The sequence below is a fragment of the Ovis aries genome, chromosome 2 (assembly GCF_016772045.2).
Source record: "Ovis aries strain OAR_USU_Benz2616 breed Rambouillet chromosome 2, ARS-UI_Ramb_v3.0, whole genome shotgun sequence".
Taxonomy (NCBI): Eukaryota; Metazoa; Chordata; class Mammalia; order Artiodactyla; family Bovidae; genus Ovis; species Ovis aries.
The window spans coordinates 32,025,881-32,046,040 of NC_056055.1; the positions used below are offsets into that span (position 1 = coordinate 32,025,881).

A 20,160-nucleotide genomic window follows, 5' to 3' on the forward strand; every position below is an offset into this window, starting at 1 on the left:
CCTCGGCTCCGCACCCACTGCAGTACCCTCAAATAGTCCATCCTACTGTCTTCAACAAGGGTCCTGAACTATTCTTTCATGAACACCCCTAGGAGTTGCGACAGATGCATTTCCGTCTGCAGCTGTAACTTCCAGGTTTGTATCTTCCGGCTTACACTGTGCTTTCACTCACATTCCTCGTTAAACCTCAACCTTTGTGGTTCATGTGGTCATTCTCCCTTTCAGATGTGGAAACCAAGGCTCAGAGAGGTCATGGCCCTTTCTTGACCAAGGTGAAGACAGAACTAGGTTTCCTCTCTACCACTGCTGTCACTGAAAGGGAGGTGATGGGTTTCTAGAAGGGGAGTGGGGAGCGGGGAGGAGTAAACAAGGATTTACAAAGTTGAGAACAGAAACTCAAAGCTGGGTTGTGCTTCAGTTATTAGTCCTAGGACTATGAATATCCAGCAAGGGCCATTTCCAGTTCGTTATACTAAGAAAACACGTCCCAGTTAGTGCAGAGTCTTGATTTAAAGTAAGGCTTATAAGTCATTGCTATGAAAAGGGTCAGTAGGATGAGAGTGCACCCCGCCTCCCCACTCTGGATTTGCACAGACTCGGGCAAGGGTACACTCGGGCACCTCATTTTTCCTAAGCAAATGAGTTGGACCGCTGGCCTGTGTTAACAGGCTCCATGTCCTTGGGGAGCTCCAGGGGAGAGCGTTTTTTTTTTTTAAAGAAATACAGATTTCAATCAGAAATACAGATTGAACCTTCTTCTGCAGGGACTGTGTTCATGTCAGAATCCATCACTAGCTCTCATGCTGTTTCCCAAATGTAGCAATCCTCAAGAAATCTTGTTTTGTCCAAGAAAATACTGCTTCATGGGACTGACAGCTCAGGTTTTATAGTGTCCTCGATTCTGGGACGATCATACAAACACATACACATTCTCACCTTTCAAGTGGAGATGAATGGCAGGCAGGTGAGAAAAATATTTCGATGGCCAAAGAAAGGGGTCTAGGGGTTGCAAGCCATCCCACATCCCTGCTCTCTGCCCAGGGCCTTCGCACATCTCCCTGCCCTCCCTTTCCCTGCAGTCAGGACCTGCTGGCCTGGACTGGGAGGGACCCTCACCCTTTACTTTGCTCTTGGGAAGATGGGCTGGGAAACTGCTTAAAGGCAAGGACAAGCAGAATATACTCAAGTCTTCAGTCCAAGGAAATTTAACCTTGTCCTCAAGGAGGGCTCCTCCCCACTGGTGTTCACTAAGAACCGTGAAGAATCTGAACACAGAATTTGAGACAGCCCTCTGGGACAGAGGTGTGGTACTGGAGAAGACTCTTGAGAGTCCCTTGGACAGCAACCAGTCAGCCCTAAAGGAAATCAATCCTGAATATTCATTGTACGGACCGATACTGAAGCTTCAGTATTTTGGCCACCTGATGTGAAGAGCCAACTCATTAGAAAAGACCCTGATATTGGGCAAGATTGAAGGCAGGAGAAGGGGGTGACAGAGGATGAGATGGTTGGATGGCACCATCGACTCAATGGATATGAGTTTGAGGAAACTCCAGGAGACAGTGAAGGATAGGGAAGCCTGGTGTGCTGCAGTCCATGGGGTCACAAAGAGTCGCAAAGACACTGAGTGACTGAACAAAGTTTCTGACATCTCTCTCCTCCTGGTGGGTGGTGCACTTCCACTTTTCACCATTAGATGTCGCAGCAGGGACGAGTGGCATGCTCAGCTCAGCGTCTGTCCCCAAGAAGGCAGCTTCCAGCAGCTTTAGCGTGTATGCTCTCCCATGCACACTCTGGTTTTGATGCATAGCGGGGGCAGAGAGGTACAGTGTGCTCCTGATTAGCTCGAGAAGGTGGAAGAATGCTGATTTCTTTGGAGGCAGAGGGTGGTCTATATTTAACAGAAGCTCCGAGATGCCCCAGTGCCCAGTCTGGTCAGGCCCTCACTGGCTGGGCCAGGGCAGAGTGAGCAGGGACACTGCTCAGAGGAGAGGCGGGTCAGGACTTCTGGGTTCCCTAAGTCTTGACTCATGCCTCAAAATATTCTCGCGTGTCCCGATCCCCTCGACCCCACAGGCTGGTGGATGTGGCTGGGACGTGGCAAGGCCTCGGGTGCAGGCTGGGAAGATGGCAGGGGAAGCAGCAGGGACCTTGAGGAACCAGAACCCTAAACCGGAACTCAGGCTTCCAGGTGTTCACAAAGGTGCATTTGTGTAATGGGAGGCCAGAATTTCCCCGTTAGCTTTAACCACATACTTCAAATATTTACACAGGATAGCGAGCTCTCATTTGTATTCCTGCCCCAAGTTCACAAAGTAACTGAGCCTGAACAGTACCAGTCCAAGCAGCCGTCCCATCTCACCCGCTGCCAAGACCACCTTCTATCTGGTTTCTGGGTATGAGCAGTCAGAGGGAAATCCCAAGGCAGGAGGAAAGGGGTTGACAGAGGACGAGATGGTTGTATGGCATCACCGACTCAACGGATTTGAGTTTGAGCAAACTCTGGGAGATGGTGAAGGACAGCGAAGCCTGGCGTGCTGCAGTCCATGGGGCTGCAAAGAATCGGACACGACTGAGCGACTGAACAACAACTTACTTAACACACTTGGGCCAGTACCCGATTGCCTTTCCAGGCCAGGCCTATCCGTCTGCTCACCTCAGGCACCGTCCTCTGCCCCAACAATCACACTCAAACTCTGCTGCTACCCCCATAGCCCCCTCCTTTTCAATCTAACTCTTTACTTTCTCAGGCCCGTTTCACTCACTGCTCCCTCTGTCTTCTGCCAGCTCTTCCTCTGGCTGGTTCCTGTAAGGAACCTAGTGGTCTCTGTTGTGACTGCCATATATGGATCCAGAAACCAGCCATAGACAGGAGTAAACAGAGGGGTATAGCTCTGTTCCAATAAAACTTTATTCATAAAAGCAGGTGAGGGGCCAGTTTTGGCTCTAGGTCCTTGTTTGCCACCCCCTGGCCTATCTCACATTTTCTTGTTTGTTTATGGACTGGTCTTGCCTCTTTCCTTCACTTGGTCTCTCATAGTTCTTCCCTACGGTAGACACTGTGATTATCTTTTAGATGAGCATTATTTGGTAACTGCATTGCTTTTTGAAGCCCTGGTGAACACTGGTGTGAATTGAAAACATCTCCTGCCATATTAAGAAACAAGAAATGTGACAGCCATCAGCGATTTCTGGCCTCCAAATGTGAATGAGAGCTCTCGAAAGTGCAGACGCTGCCACCCCCAAGGGTGACTGCTGAGGAACTGGGGGAATGCAGGAAGCAAGGTGAACGAGGGAACAGGGGTGGCCCCAGACAGCGGAGGTGCATTTTAAAGGAATGAACTCAGTGAAGAGGCTTACATCTCCCCATACATAGAATGCCAAATTCCTTAACTTGATACCCCATCTTTGATGTTCAAAATGCCTGCTCCCTTGTTACAAAATTGTATATAGCCTGACTTCCCCTCCTGCCTCTTTGGAGCAGTTTTCTTAGAGCTACTGATATGCTTGTCTCCCTGGCTCAGACTCCTAAACATTCCCACCAAATAAAATAACTCTACTTTTGCATTCTGACTATATTTGTTTAGTCGACACGGGCTTCTAGTTTCCTTTCTTCCAGCACCTTCTACCCCCTGGCAATTCAGCTTTCACTTTCTCATCAGCAAAAGTGACTAAACAGCTAGATTGATGGGAGATCGAGAGCCATCTCCCGTCTGGGAAAGACAGATAAGAGAACTGGAGAGGTGACGTGGCTCTCTGCACGTGGCAGGATGCAATTAGACCCACAGGATGGGAGCAACAACTCTTAATTATGCAAATGCAGTTTACTTGTGGTGAATTCTAAATTTTGGGCAAGCTCCCAACTTTGTCCTATTTTTTCAAACTATTCCTGGGCATATTTCTTCACCATCTAGTCTCAGACTTAGGAAAAGCAACTACTTTTAATATCAGTTTACCGAAAAGCTGATTAGAAGGACAATCAAACAAAATAAAAATAAGCTGACTTCTCAACCCCCTTAAAACTAGTGTTTTAAAATCAGGAAAGAATAGACCTTGATATGATAGTAAAAATGGATGCCAGTACAAAATCTAAGCGCAACCCCCCACACCGCCTGTTATAACAAGCTCCCCTTTTTCTAGGAGAACTGGTTTGGCTAAGTGACCACAGAGTTCTTGAGCAGGTTTGGAAGGCTGAAGGGGGCTTTGTTTAGCAGTGGGGGTGAACACAGAGGACAGAAGAGGGTTGCAGCTCCTTATAAGAAAGTGATACCTACAATGTGTGGTTGAGATAAGGGGGCCTCTAGAGGCCCCTAAAGCAATGGTGTGCTGGGAAACCAGCTCATTGCAGGGGATGGAGGGGGAGCAGGCTGGGGTTTCGCGTAAAAGGTGAAGCCTGACCAGTGTTTGCTGATTCCTGTGGTGTAAATACCACTACCACAGCTGATTTCAGCCCCGAATGTGACGGCACGGAACACACAGCTGGGGAGAGATGTGTATGGTGGGCCCTCCCAGACATTACCATGGGCTCCTGCATGCCACCACCCCGCCATCTCCTCTTGAACTGCGTCAGAGAGGAAGGCATGCTGTGTTCTTCCTTCCCTCACGAGCCCCAGCTCGGCTGCCCTCTCCCCTACCTGCCCGGACACGGATGCGCTGGCTGCAGGTCTCACCTCCCACAGTCAGCCCCCTGCGTTAGGGATGCCATCTCCTCTCACTCTCCTCCAGCCCACCCTCTGCTGCCCCATGCGCCTCAACAAGATGACTTTGGTTCTGTTTTCAGAAGAGAAAGCTCCATGGCTTACTCCTAACAGATGTTTAAGAACACATTCCTAGGCTTGACAACTGATGAGAGGTGAAAACACAGGGAGCATTTCTGTCGCTAATCTGGCCCTGAGAAACCAAATGGCAGAGCAAGGCAACTTACGGCCACCCCCCGCTGCTGTCGCGGACACAGACTTCACCCAGTGACTGCGCTTAGGATGCACGTGGGGTGGGTGAGCAGAGGGTGGCACCACCCCCGGGGGTGTCAGGAAAGGTACAGAGGCAGTTTTTTGGTTTCCACAATGAATGTGGGAGGGGATGCTTGACATTAAATCCTCGGGGGTCCTTGTATCCTGCAAGGACAGGAAGTTCCACTCACCCCCAAATTCTGACAGCTCCCTGGTAAGAAACACTGCAACCTGGAACAGAAAATGATACTGAAAGGAATGGTGATAAAATGCCCCTCAGTGTAAATTACCTTCTTCCGTTCCCCTCACCCACTGTACAGGGCTGTGGGCAGTCTCTTCCTGCAGATGATCCATTGTAGGTTGCCACTGCAAACAAATCGCCTTTCTTGGCTTTCTCTGCAGGTAGAGCCTGCTCCTTAAGGCAACCGCCCACGAGCCCTCTGCGATGCATTCTCCAGGGACACACTGGGACATCATGATCATTTTCAAGAACCAGGTTCCAGCACTGGGTGTCCCGAAATCCCAAGCAGTTATTTATTTTGGGATTTACTTTTTTTTTTAAAGATAGTGGATGGTTAGAAATGTTTGGCAGTCAACTCCTCCCTTTCTGGCTAATGGGAAAGCTGAGGTCTAGATTCATTTGAAGGCATGACTAAAGCAAATGATTACGTGGATCTTGAACATGAAGTTGGGGAGACTCCGCTGAAGGGCACAGGGCTCTGCATTACCTCAAGGGAAGTGACCCATGTCTGCCACCAAGCAGGTGACCCCACCGGAGGGAAGGACCATCCTGGGCTGTTGGAGAATTGACTCTGAAGAAGTCCTGAGCCTCTGATTGAGCCCCAAAAGCATGCATTTCTGTTTTGGTCTGGGTCTCCGCTCTGTAATTAGCATGTTGCTTAACCTCGTGGAGACCGGGATTCCTGCGGGAACATCCGCAACTCAGGGATGTAAAATTACAGGGCTGCCACACACACTGAGCATCAATGGTTGCTGTTACTAAAAACGACTCTCAAATGTACCCTGCCACAGCTGCTATTGCTGACACCCCAACATCTGCTCCTGAGGGCTGGGTCACAAGAGGGGGCCCCCACGGGAACCTCCATAGTTCCCCTGGACCTGGAGGGTGGTCTGCAGGATGCGAGCTAGGATGCCGACTGTGGCAAACACATGGTGCTCAGGGTGTGCAGGCACTGCTCTAAGGACGTCGTTTACACCACCCGCCTGACCCTTACCACCATCCTGTGAGTAGCACTGTACTCACCCCGTTTAACAAACAGGGAAACTGAGGCCCAGCCTGTTAAGCAGATTGGTAGTTCACCCAGCATGAAGGTGTGGCAGAGTGGGGATTCCTGAGTCTGTGCTCTCAGCCTTTACCCTATATTTTGCCTCTCAAAGCAAAGACAAGAGGGGAATCTCCCAGTAGATTCTGGGCTCCAAGAGGGATGAGATACTATATTCACAGGCATCATAATGACTTTCTTCATCTCCTTACAAAAATCATAGGATAATGGTAAAAGACTAAACACTACAATATTCCTTTCTTGAAAAAATCTAGACATCAAAAAGCAAAAGTACAAATTAATGGAAGAAAAAAAAAAAAAAAAAGGAAAAGCCCCAAACTGGGACTGTGCAAGAACCCATGCCACACCGAATTCAAAATTCCAGTCTGGAGACAGCCACCCTTCCTTGAGCTGCATGCGGCTTCACTGACTATTTATATTCTTAATTATAAAAGTGGTTGAAGCACAGCAAGAAATACAGGAATCAGATAACGGGAGAAGGTGCTTTGAGCCCTACCCATCCAATCCACCCAACCTTGGCTATCTTGTAGAGTGCTCTCCTTCCTGTCTTTTTAAATGGCATTTGTCTGTTTTTTTCTGACCTGCTGGAATGGACATCTGGGCTTGTATCTAGCATAGCAATGGTTTTAAATAAAAGTATCTTCCTAAGGGGTAGATGGGCACTAAAACAAAGCACAGTCCAAGGAAAAGCCTTGTCCCTTGGCCAGAAGAGGGTGTTTCCTGGGGTGACCATTAGAGCATGGAAGATCATGGCTTACGGCTGATTTTTGCTTTAAGATGAACAGGCTGCACCTTTCCCTGAAGCACTGCTACGTAACGAGCGTTTCTGAGTTGATGAACCGCACTCCAAGGCAAGAAAGTACGAGGCAACAGTACTGTCCAGAGTGCTACACTTGTGAGAGGGGCTGCCTGGGCACCAACTGAGCCCACAAAACACCTGTAAGGGCGATGCTGGGCTCAGAGCAGAACGATGGCACCAGTGGAGGCAGGCAGGTTAAAATCCTGCTTCGTGGAATTAGGGAAACCTAGGAATACCTGCTTTAGCATGTTTATATACCTGCTAAGGTGTTGAGCCTAATAAAATGTTTCTTCCTAATCGTGGACCATACTAGAGGTATTAACTGTAAAAATGTGTACTCAAACTGTGGAAAGGCCAGATTTGCATCGGGTTCTTTCCACTATGAATGAGTTTTATAATGGGGAATCAACTTAAAACAGCCCTTATTATGGGACTTCCCTTGTGGTCCACTGGCTAAGACTCCGTGCTCCCAATGCAGGGAGCCTGGGTTTGATACCTGGTCAGGGAACTGGATCCCGCATGCTGCAACTAAAACCTGGTGCAGCCAAATAGATAAATATTAAAAAACAAACAAACAAGCAAAAGACACTGTTTCCATTAACAAAAAAAAAAACCACAGCCTTTAAAGTGTGATAATCTGTCTATAAACATAGAATTCTATACTCAAATGTGGGGTCCCTACAATAAAATGCAGCAAAAGTCAGAGGTTGCAAACTGGTGGCCTCTGAGTCAATCTGGCCTGAAGTTTATTTCATTTGGCTGAATATCACTTCAAATAAAGTGAATTTTAAGATGAGGAGATTTTATGTGAAAGTTCATTGTTGATTTGCTGACAGACTCATAGGTTCCTGCACCCCTCCCCCCTCTTGTTTTGCCTGTAAACAAAAAGTTTTCCCTTGCTTTGCTAGTCCAAATCCTCCCTCACAGTGAGGTAGTCTGTGGTGGTACAGAGTGGGAGAACATGAAGTCCAGAGTTAATTTAAGTTTTTCCTGTAAGAACTTGTGAATAAGGCGGGATCTCTTTCCAGAAATCCTAGATTCAAGGGGAGACTGAATCCCAGCAGCGGCCTAGGGGATCTCAGTGTTTATCAGTTCACAGACTCCAAAGCACAAAGGTGTGAAAGCCCATTATCTTCCCCAGGCCAACTCCAAGCACTGAAATCATTCCAACCTCTGCCTGTGTCCCCTTGCCCTTTGCCTGTAACCAGGACCAGGGGACCACTATATCAATTCAAACTTTTAGTAGCTGTGAAAGTTAAGACATTATTATCCCTCCCCCAGGCACTTTTCAATTTATATGGCAGGATCTTTGTAGGATACCCTGGGCTTATTTGAAATAATACTTTTTCATGAACACTTAAATTAACTGATTTAAAAAATTTCTACAACATTTGTCCTTTTTTAAAATAATTATTACATGATTATTTTAGGAAGTTTGGAAAAAACAGTTATATTTAAAGAAGAGACTGTCAATTAAGAAAGCAAAACCCAAAGACACCACTGTTAACATTTTCTTTCTATGTATTTTAAAAAACATAGCTGGAATTATAATGTGCACATAATTCATCTTCTGCTTTGCAGCCTAGGAACATCCTAAACATTAAATTCCTGTTACTAAAACCTCTTCAAGAACATTTAAAGGCCAAAATCCATTCCATTATATAGCTGTATGACAGTTTATCAGACATTATTGTTGGTCATCCAACATTTCCAATTTTTATTGCCAATTTTTATAAATAACACTGCAACGAACATCTTCATGCATACAACTTTTTTAAAAAATGCATTTCTTTCATTTCTTTAGGATAGAGTCACAGACAGAGAATCCCTAACTTAAAGGGTGTGACTGTTTTGAAGTCTCTCAGTACACACTGCTGTGATGTGGGTTGAAAAGGCATACCTGCATGTATTTATTTTTGTCATGTCTTCTTAAACCTTACAGCCATGATGTTTGATAAGCTGGAGCACATGTGATATTTTGGAGCTCGAAACATTTAAGAAAGAAAGAAGCAGGGTCAGCTTTTTCATTTCCCCTCTACTTCACAGGGGGCAGGTACTATAGACAGGGTGACAGGAGGAAAATCAGGCACAGTGGCTGCAAAAAGAGGCCAGTGATTTCCAAGTCCTAACACGGAATAAGAAACCAGAGAGGTAGCCGACACGTTTATGCAAATCGATAAGCAAACCACAGCTCAGGACAGGTGCCTTTTGGTACCACCTGTGTGTCCAACAGATTGTTCATTCTCAGTGTTTGTAAGGGACAAGACAGAATTTTTCACATAAAAAGCACAAAGCATTTCAGAGCACAATTTCTCACCTTTCGGAGTCTCGTGAGGAGGCCTGCTACGTGTTCATGCTGTTCAGATTTCGCAAGATCTTCTGCTGTCTTTCCATCCTGTTGGAAAGAAATGATTAGTTTTTTCTTTCACTGCAGAGAACTGTGTGTTCCACACACCAACATCCCCTTCTGAGACAGAAACAGTGTAACAGGCACCAGAAGCAAATAAGGTGGCAAAAGACCCTGTCCTGAATTATTTCCTTTTCTGTGGAATCCCGATTTCACTGATTGTCCAGGAAAGGAAGATAAGGAAAGCAGAAAAAAAAAAAAAAACATGCATTGGTGCTTTGAGGTCCAAAGGCAAGATGTCTCAGGCCCACAGGCTTTAATCAAACCGGGCACCTCATTAGCAGGCAGATTACTCTGCATCCTGAACCTCCCTCCAATTAGGCCAACGATAAAGACTGTCATTAGCTGCCAAATTCTAGTTAGTGGAAGCTAACGTCTTAGAATCCTTCCAGGGACAAACCTCAGCACTCATATCAAGCTAGTTACGGGTAATTACTGTGCATTTCAAAGAAAAGGCTGAGTTTTACAGACAATTTGGATCTGAAGATCTTCAGTGAAACATAAAAGGTGGAAATAAGGGTCCACGGCACTTCAGTGTTTGCTTTTTAATTAGAGAATTTTCACAGAGCTGCAGTTGCATACTGAGCAAATTTGTTTCCAGGCTGTGAACATGCACGATGATGGCTAACGTTTTTCGAGCGCCTCCTCACAGTATCAGCGCGCTGAGCGTAGTAACCTCAGAGGTGTTCCCGGGCGGTGGGAACGCTAGTGGTTCACCCACCACAGAGGAGGGATGGGAGACTGAGGGGCTGCTCTGCTGCACCTTAGGAATCATCACAAATTTAAAAGTAGAAAAGAGGAGAAGCAATTTCCAAAGAAATAAAAGCAATATTTCTTAAATGAGAAGCCTAAGCAGCCTTTGGCCCACCTGTCAGTGTTTACTAGGGACAGTTCAAGTACCATTCCTGAGGAAGCTGGGGGATGCCCGGATCTGATCGACAGCACACCTGCCAATCTCGCAGCCCAGGTCACAATCCCAACCATCACATCACCTCAGCCTTGGCACTGCTGGCATTCTGGCCGGGACAATTCCCTGCCATGGGAGGCGGTCCCGTACACTGTGAGATGTCAAGCAGTACCCTGGCCTCCACCCCTAGACACCAGCAGATTTCCGTTGCACCAGCTGTGCCAACCCAGTGTCTCTGTGCCGTGCTTAGTCGCTCAGTCATATCTCACTCTTTGCGACCCCATGGACTGTAACCCACCAGGCTCCTCTGTCCATGGAGATTCTCCAGGCAAAAATAATGGGAGTGGGTTGCCATGCTTTCCTCCAGTGGATCTTCCCAACCAGGGATCGAACCCAGGTCTCTCACATTGCAGGTAGATTCTTTACCATCTGAATTACAAGGGAAGCCCCTTACCATCTGAGCCACAAGGGAAGTCCAGTGTCTCTAGACATTGCCAAATGTTTCCTGAGCAGTGAAACTGCCCAAGTTGAGAAGTATGGTCGTAGGCTGTGGTTGGAGCTCTGGTGGGTGCTCCTGGGAGGCGTGCCCTACACTCATGTTGCCCACCTCTCTCTGCCCACTCCCCGCTGTCAAGCCCTGCAGTGGCCCCAGTGGGCAGACAGAAGCTTCTAGTTTGCTTTGGGGTGAATGAGGTAAGTTGTCGGACACCGCATCCAAACAAGGGGGTCATACCAAGCTGTCTAGGTCCTTACTGACATGATAAGCACAGGCCTTACTTCTCAAATCTCATGGCACCATGGAATCACTGGTGTCTTTAAGAACTTCTGCTGCCAGGTTCCCACCCATATACTCAGCTTCCACCTTTCTGAGGTGTGACCTGGACATCAGGGTTCTAAGCCCTCCCAGGTGATTCTATTTTGCAGCCAATAGAATGGCTTCCAACTAAGGCAATGGTTCCAATAGGTTTTGGAATCATTGCCTTAGTTGGAAGAAATCTGAGCCTCAACTTAAAATCTGTCTTCTGTTGTGACTGATCATAGATTTCTCTCAAAGGCCTTAGACCTGCACAGCCACAGACACAGGATGTTTGTTCACTGGCAAAGTTATTCTCCACTGTCAAGTTTCGCAAATGACAGGAAAACTGCCACCAATACTTCCTTATGTTTGCCTGGTACTTTATAGTTTGCAAAGAGTATTGCTCTAAAGGACACTGTTCAGCTTCCAAAAGAATTCTGCCAGTGTTTGGAAAGAGGCTGAACTCTAGAGTGAGAAGGACCCGGGTTTAATTCAGATTCCGTCCCTCCCAGACTGTGTGGTCAGTCACTTGGCCTCCTAGAACCTGGGTTTCTTCATCTGTGAGATGAGAAACGACACTCTACTGTATAGGTTCTTGAGTAGATTAGGGAAAAACAAATCAAGCACCATGAGCAGAAAAAGCAAGCAGCAGTAATTAACGAAGAAAGAGCTGAGAGTGTCCCCAACGTCCCCCTCCCCAGCTTTCTGTCCAAGAAGGAAAGGTGTAGGAGCTAGATCTCCTCATCCCAGTCCCATGCTAAGCAAGGTGCCAGCTCTGAAGCTGGCCCACAAGTGAGCCCAGCACTCTCTGCCTTCCTTGTCATACACAGTGGTCTAGGAGGCTGGCATCACTGAGAGGGTGACATTTGAGTCAAAACCTGAAGGAGGTAAGAGAGCAAGCCATTTGGATACCCAAGGAAGTTTTGCAAAAGGAAAACAAAAACAAATACCACCACCAACAAAACAGCAAGTGCAAAGGCCCTGAGGCGGCAGAAATAGCAAGGCTTGGTCCCAGTGCTCAGGAGCCAAACAGGGCTGCAGATACTGGATGCGGGTCTGAGTTCCCGGGTACAGCTGCAGCCATGGGGCTTCTGAGGGGAGCAGAGGGCAGGGAGAGGGAGGGCAGCTGGCCAGGTGGGGTGGAGCAGCAGCAAGAAGACCTAGAGCTGGAGGAGGGCAGCAGAGGTGGGAGGGGAAGGAGGGCACGTAGGATTTTCTTATCTAAGGCAGGGATGGGTGTCAAGGAAGTACCATGTCCTGAAGAGATAACTAGATGTGACTGCTGGCTCATAGGTGAGAAAGACATCAAAGAAAGGCAAGGAAGGAAATGCTTAGAGAACTACAAAGTCAGAGTGGGGCTCACACTTGGGGTGGGGGGTTGGGGTGCACTGTGGCTGGGACAGGCCACTGGGAGCTTTTGGGGTGGCCTCTGAAGTTCTATTTTTTGATCTCAATAGGGCTACAAAGGCCTTTGTCAAATTCACCAAGTTCTTTTGTTCCTGTCCTTTCTTAAAAAGAAAATCTGTTTTATTTTACAACAAAGAAGTTTTGAAGGCTTCCCAGGTGGCTCGGTGGTAAAGAATCTGCTCACCAAGCAGGAGACATGCGTTCGATCCCTGTGTCAGGAAGATCGCCCGGAGGAGGAAATGGCAACCCACTCCAGGATTCTTGCTGGGAAATCCCAAGGACAAAGGAGCCTGGTGGGCTCTACAGTCCATGTGGTCGCAAAGAGTCAGACATGACTTAGTGACTAAATAACACGACCAAAAAAGCGAGGTGACTCCCTCTGCTGAGTCACAGGGATTCGGCAACAGACTGTGGCGGGTAGAGGAGAAGTGGGAAGCAAGGAAAAAGAACCAGATAATCTGAAGATTTCCCGGCCATCCGGGCTGAGGACAGGCTGGGAGAGGAAAGGGAGCAGCTAGGGGGCGCTGTAGGGTCGAGGGCTGTGGTGCTGACTGGGAAGAACGGTGCTTTCAGGCAGAGGAGAAAAGCCCACTGACAAAATGGGCTGGAGGGTGTTGTCTGTAACGTGGTGGCCAAATTCCATGGACAGAGGAGCCTGGTGGGCTACTGTCCATTGGGTCACAGTCAGATACGACTGAGTGACTTAGCACTTTCATTTTCACTTTCCATTCCCCATGCAGCTCCTGGGGTGGGCTGGAAATGTGGAGCTAAGACGTGCTGTGGATGAAGCATTAAACCAGAGAACTTAAATCAGACAGATTTTGAAGACTTAAATCAGAGAACCGGACATATCTCAGTAATTTAAAAATAATGATTACAAGTCAAAATGATAATATTTGGCATATTATGTATGAAATATATTACTTTATATATTACTTTTAGTATTTGACTGATACTAACTTCCTGTCTTTCTCCCATCAGATGTGGCTACTAGGAAGTTTGGAATGACACAGGCAGCCACTGTCCTTCTATGGAGCCAGCCTAGGCCTGCATCAGGGCATCTCCATGATAACACCCTTCCTGTGTGGAGCCAGCGTGGTTTCTACTGTGCCTGCTGGGGAGGCCATGCACATCCAGCCCCGTCATCCCCCTGCTCCAGCCCACAGCCCTTCTTCTGGGCTCAGACTGTCTTCCTCTTTCTCTGAGGAGTGCTCCTGACCTCTGGAAACCCCTGGGGACCCTGCCTCCCAACTGGCTCAGGTCCCACTCTGTAGCTGCATATTCACTGTGACCCTTGCTGTGACCCTTGGTTCTGACTCTCCCACTAGACTGGAAGTTTCTCAAGGGAGGGCCAGCTCGCCCATCGCGGCCCCACTGTGTTCCCTGTCTGTCTGGTGTGCAGTGTGCGCTCAGTATCTGCTGAATGAATAAACAATGGAGCCCCCAGGAAGTGGACTCGCAGGACCAAGAAGAGCATCTGCAGTGAGCTGGGGTGGGCAGGGAGGGGAGGTACACCTGAGAGCCTCCAGAGGGCGAGCCCAAGGCTGGGGGGCAGCTGCTGTGGGGAAGGCATGGGGAGACAACTGTGGCCTCACAGAGGTCAGGGCTTTCCTGGAAGCTAAGCTGGCAAAGAGTCCATTTGCAATGCAGGAGACCTGGTTTTGATTCCTTCCTGGGTCAGGAAGATTCCCTGGAGAAGGGAACAGCAACCCACTTCAATATTCTTGCCTGGAGAATTCCATGGACAGAGGAGTGTAGCAGGCTACAGTCCATGGGGTTGCAAAGAGTCAGACACTTTAACTTCTGAGCAACTTTAACTTCACTTTCACAGAGGTCATGGAGAAGCCTGAGGACCCATCAGAGGCCCAAGACCCTGACCCACACTGCCAGGCTGGCAGGAGCAGCTCCTGGCATCTTCACAGCCATTGTCAACAGTTTACTTTTTATGAGGCAATATCTGTAAAAAAAAAAAATTTCTTCTCGTAAAAATGTATATAAGTGCTTTATTGTGGAGTAACTAGACTGAGTGCCTAGACATGGTTGGGGAAAGTTTGATAATGGCACATCAGGTTCATAGGTGGCTGTGGGTGGGCTTGTGATGGGCGAGCAGGTGCCCTAAGAAAGTCCAGTCCCAGGTAAAGCATTGGTCATCACTGGGCCTGCAGAGGAGCCCAGCTCAGGGCTCAACACTGCAGAAAACAGACCCCCTGCTTGTGGGGAGGGAATGACATTCTCGTCACATTTGTGCCACCAGGGAGGCAATGCCCTAGGCCAGGGGTTAGCAACCATTTTCTGTAAAGGGCCTAAGAGCAGATATTTGGGGCTCTGAGGGCGTTGGGGTCTCTGTTGCAACTGCTCAAGTCTCCCCTTGAAGAGTGAAAATGGCTGCAGACAATATGTAAACAACAGGCATAATAAATAAATATTAAAAACTTATAAATAATAAATAAAATAATAAAATAATAATAATAATAAAACTTTATTAACAGAAGTGGGCAGCAGGCTGAGTTTGGTCTGTGGTCCACAGTTTGCCATCCCCTGTATGATTCTCCAGCTTCAGATCCCTGATTTTCCCAAGGTTAGCTCCCATATTTTAAAACTCCAGTGGGTCTCCTCTAAAGAAACAGTTTGTGTTAGCAAAGCTCTTGTGAGTTTTAGGAATCTCTCACATGAGCCAGTGGAGACTCAACCCACTGCCAGGCCAGAAACAGCTCAAAAGATAATGTTTCACTGCAGCTGTAAAACAGCAACCTTATCTCATCCGCAGACACAACAATGGGTCTGGTTCCTCTCTAGTATCCTCAAAATGAGGATCAAAGGGTTTCTTCTGCAGGGAGGTACCACGTCTGGAATGGGGAGTGTCAGGAGTGAAACTAAAGAGGGGAAACTAAAGAAACCTTATTTTAAAATATGCAGTGGCTTCCCTGGTGATGCTAGTGATAAAAAAAAAAAAAAGCAAAAAAAAAAAACCCCATCTGCCAATGCAGGAGACATAAGAGATGTTAGGTCCCTGGAGTTGGGAAGATCCCCTGGAGAAGGGCACAGAAACCCACTCCAGTATTCTGGAGAATCCCGTGGACAGAGGAGCCTGGCGGGCTACAGTCCATAGGGTCACAAAAGAGTCGGACACTACTGCATGCATGCAGGCCTAAGAGCAAAGCCAGACCTTTCAAAGACGAGAGGACAGCTGTTGTCACCTGCTCCCCCCACACTGAGGGGCCTTCCTCCTCCCTCTCTGAAAGCCCATGGCCCCTCCAGTCCCCCACAGTGGAGGGGGCATACTTAGAAAAGATAAACACACAAGCTAATACAAAACATGAAGGCCTGTTGTATAACACAGGAAACGAAAAGGCCAGTGGGAAACAGCAGGTGTTCCCGGCAGTGTGGGTCTGGGGAAAGAAGAGGATGAGGCATTAACAAGATCTTACCCTGGGTTTGTGTGGGCAGATGTTTACATAACTGCCTGCGGAGGAGCTGGAGCTTAATAGCAGCCTGTCTGCTTTGCAGTGCAGTTGCCAAGCAATACCTTCCCTCTCGTGCCCTCGAGGCTTGAGACACTGGCAGTCATTTTCTTCTGCCAGAGGGCTACTCACCGAGGTCAGCGCCTCCACATTGGCGCCCATCAGACACAGGTAGCGGACCACGTCCAGAATCCCGTTGTTGGCGGCAAGGTGCAGAGGCGTCCGTCCATACTGCAGGAGACAAAAAGACCCGGGAGAGACCTCACCCTTGCTGCCGAGGATGACATGTGTGGAGGGACCAGGAAGAGATAGGAGGCGAGGTCTCCTTTCTCCAGAAACTTGCCATCTCCTTGGGGAGGCAAGCCAAACAAAATGTTTTCAAGTATTTCTCAGCTAACAGAGTGACTTTAAAATAAAACTTCAAAGGCTGAAAGAGTGGGAGGCTTATCATAAAATAACTAAATTAAGTCTCCTGCTGTGCTGGAAGAAAGGAGGCATGAGTCAGGGCTGAAGGCCCCAAAGTTCCAGAAAAATTTGCACTGTGGCTCAGATTTAGAGACAGCAAGGGAAGAAGGCATGGAAGGACAGAAAGTGAAGATGCTCTAATGCGGTGAAACGCCACGGCCATACCCAGCATTTTTGATTGCCTACGGCTCCCAAACCATGGGCCAAGGTATCTGGGGGCACTGCAGTGTATTCAAGGGGGTGTTGAGGAATACTTTAAATTTTTGATGGAACCAGCAGGTTCCGACACCAGGGAAACTACTAGCTTCAGGCAGTTCAGTGTCTCAAATTAGCTGGGACTGCCTTCCTTTCAGTGACATTGCGTATGCACTGCACAGGGTTGGCGGTGACTGTGATACAAAGCAGGTATCTTGTGAAGATCCACATAGAACAGGATATAGGGGTGGTGGTGTCCACTCTGAGTCCAAGGTTTAAAGAGTCAGTTGTGTACTAATGAAAGGTGTGTGCTTGTTGGACACCTTTAAAGAGTCCAAGGTTTAAATAGGGATTCTCTAGGCAAGAACACTGGAGTGAGTTGCCATTTCCTTCTCTAATGCATGAAAGTGAAAAGTGAAAGTGAAGTCTCTCAGTCACGTCTGACTCTCAGCGACCCTATGGACTGCAGCCCACCAGGCTCCTCCGTCCAAGGGATTTTCCAGGCAAAAGTACCGGAGTGGGGTGCCATTGCCTTCTCTGCTCTTTTTCTAGATGCTCGTAAATGGTAAGCCAGTCTCAGCAGGAAATATTAATGTAATACTTTTCTGTGACTATTTCTGAAGGTTCCCAATGAGCACACACCTACCATTAGTATACAACTGTGGTCAATTGAGAATTTAAAAAAAAATAGCTTTCTTTCAATTTATGTGACTCATTTGTTCCATCAGCTCCTGAAATATTAGGTTGTTTGGGTTGAATAACTTAATAAACAGAACTTAAGCAGCCTGGAGTGCTGCAGTCTACGGGGTCGCAAAGAGTCGGACACAACTGACTGACTGAACAGCAACAAAGGTATTTAAACGATTTTTTTTTCTTTGTCGGCTGTGCCACACAGCTTGCGGCATCTCAGCTCTTGACCAGGATTGAACCTGGCCATGGCAGTGAAAGCCCAGAATTCTAACCATTAGGTTACCAAGGAACTCCTGGAACTTAAGGTTTTTCATTTGCTCGGGGGAAACCAGAAAAAAATAAATTACTTTACACAATGGAAATTATGAACTGAGCAAGTCTGGCTATCTCTGTTTATGTGCAAATAAACGTAGGTTTTTGTTAAGAAGTTAATACATGCTCATTTAGAATGTCCAAACAACATAGAAGGATACACAGTAGAAAAATGAAGTCTTTTCTTTCCATTCCCCCAAGTTCCCCCACTCAGAGCTAGCCCCACGCAAACCTTCCAGGCTTTTCTCTATGAATTCATTAAGTGGAGAGAAATAATTTGAAAAGTGAAGACATAATCATATTCCACCTTCCATTCTGTCAACTTGCTTTATTCATCTGACAACAGACTGAATACTTTTCCACGTCTATAAGGAAATCTATTACATTCTTTCAGATACCTGAATAATATTCAATATTTAGATATATCATAACTTATTTAGTTAGCCTGCTGAGGATGGACACTTAGGGTGGTTCCATTTCTTGCTACTACAAGTAATGCTGCAGTGTGTGTGCATATTTATGTTTTGTTTACTGTTCACTCCTAGAGTCATTTAGAAAACAGATATGAAGCTTTCAAATACCCCAGAGCTAAAGTGAAAAGTAAGGAGTTGGTTTGGAAGCTTTGGAGGAAGTGTTTGGATTTCTGTGTGAGGAAGATAGTCCCGGGTAACAAGATGCATAGTTTTATAGAAGGGGAAAAGGTCAAGGAAGAGACATAGAATGAATAAAAGACTAGGAGGGTTTACAGTTTGATGGCCTCCAATATTTGACCGAACAAAACTCAAACTCCGTAACATTATATTCAAGGCCTTTCACCATCTGGACTCAACTCCCCTTCCTGGCTGCCTCTCTCTTCTTGAAATACGCTTTTCCCCTCTTCTCCATCTGTCCAAATCCCAATCATTTAAAATAATCACCTCTGAACAGCTTTTCCCAGTTTCTTTAGTGTCCAGATGCCCATGCTTCTGGAGCGCCAGTGTCTCTATCACAGTAGTGGTTATAACATGAGACGCTCTTATAGTGAAATGTCCCTGTGTCTGTCTGCAAGCAGCCTGAGGACAAGAGTCATTCCCTGCTGCCCACCTCCCAGCCCCCTCACATCGCACCTGGCACAGTGCTGTCAGAAAAAGGCATTCGTCCATCAGTACCTGGCAGGCACGGAATTCTCGGGCAGGATCCTGGGTGTGTGTGCACATCTGTGTGTGTGTGTGTGTGTGTGCACACCTGTACACGTGTCAACATGCCTTTTCTCCCTTTGCTGATCAGAAGAGGCAATCCAGAAGAAAACAAAGGGTTCAGGGTGTGCTCTCTGTATCATCCAGGTCCTCTCTTCTTCCACGTTCCCCGACACAGCCGAGTTAAATAGCCGGTCTCCCGATTTTCACATGAGAAGAATGCAGATAGAGAAATGCCTGTTTCACTGCAGTGACTGTCAGAAATTGTGACAAGCTCCTGTCACATGCTGGTGACAGGGGTAGGATCTGAATGGCCGTGTGTGTCTCTGGGGGAATGGAATCCAGGGGAGGAAACGGCAGGGCACGGAGAGGAGTGACAGTCTGCCTGGGCGGCGTGGCTGTCACTGTGCCGTGGCCACGCTATCAGGGTCAGTCCATGTAAAGGCAGATATGCTTTCTGGGGAAGCAAGGCCTTTCTCTTACTTTTCTGCACATTTTTTAAGTTCCTCTACAGACCTCATCATCTTTCCTAAAATAAGCAACAAAAAAATGGAAGTGAAAAACAAGCCGACACCAGCTCTTCTGAAGGTGCAAGACCCACCAAGTCACCATGTACAACGGCCAAGTCACAGCCATTCAAATGAGTGCCACGAGGTCCCTAAAGCTGCTTTTTATTCATTTAAAGACTCTTGGAAGGAAAGCCAACCTCTTGATGCTGCTTAATATTATATTACATTTAGTTTCTTCCTTAAGCCGCTTATATAACTGACTTGGCAAGATTAGAAAAGGATAAACTAAGCAAGCAACCAGCAGCTGATGGCTAGGACTTAGGATACTGCCTTTTCATATTTCCAGAATATGAAGACTACCTATTTCAATTTCTATTAGAATTAATCACATAATATGCAAGAAGAATTTTTTTTTGGTAGAAGCATATTTTTCCAGGTATTTCAGTTATTCTTTTACCTTAAACAAACCATATTAAATTCTGCTGGTATCATGTCTGCCACTTATAAACAAATATTTCCTGAAATTACAAAATTAATTCTACTTAGACTTTGTTTTTATTTTTTATTTTTTTAAGATCTCTTTATTTTATTTATTTATTATTATTTTTTTTAGACTTTGTTTTTAACATAATGGTAACAGAATAGTGCTTGCCTTTCATACAGTTACAGAGCTGAAACCATATGACTATCCAACTGTTCTACCATGCTTGGTAAATGAAAATCTAGATGGCATTCAGGGAAAAGAGAAGGCGTTAGCTAATTTCTAGAATTTCCAGAAGTCAAC

General features: G+C 46.8%; 1 protein-coding gene across 10 annotated transcripts in view; it reads right to left on the minus strand.

Annotated features, from left to right (window-relative positions):
- The window catches only part of DAPK1 (death associated protein kinase 1), a 206,090-nt gene that overhangs the window by 24,619 nt on the left and 161,311 nt on the right, over nucleotides 1-20,160 (minus strand). For all 10 annotated transcript variants that reach the window (XM_042243060.2, XM_027964242.2, XM_060409077.1 and 7 more), the window contains 2 exons: nucleotides 16,163-16,261; nucleotides 9,370-9,447 (listed from right to left, as the gene is read on the minus strand). In XM_042243060.2, coding sequence (XP_042098994.1) covers nucleotides 9,370-9,447; nucleotides 16,163-16,261 — 177 coding nt within the window. The remainder of the gene's footprint in view (nucleotides 1-9,369; nucleotides 9,448-16,162; nucleotides 16,262-20,160) is intronic.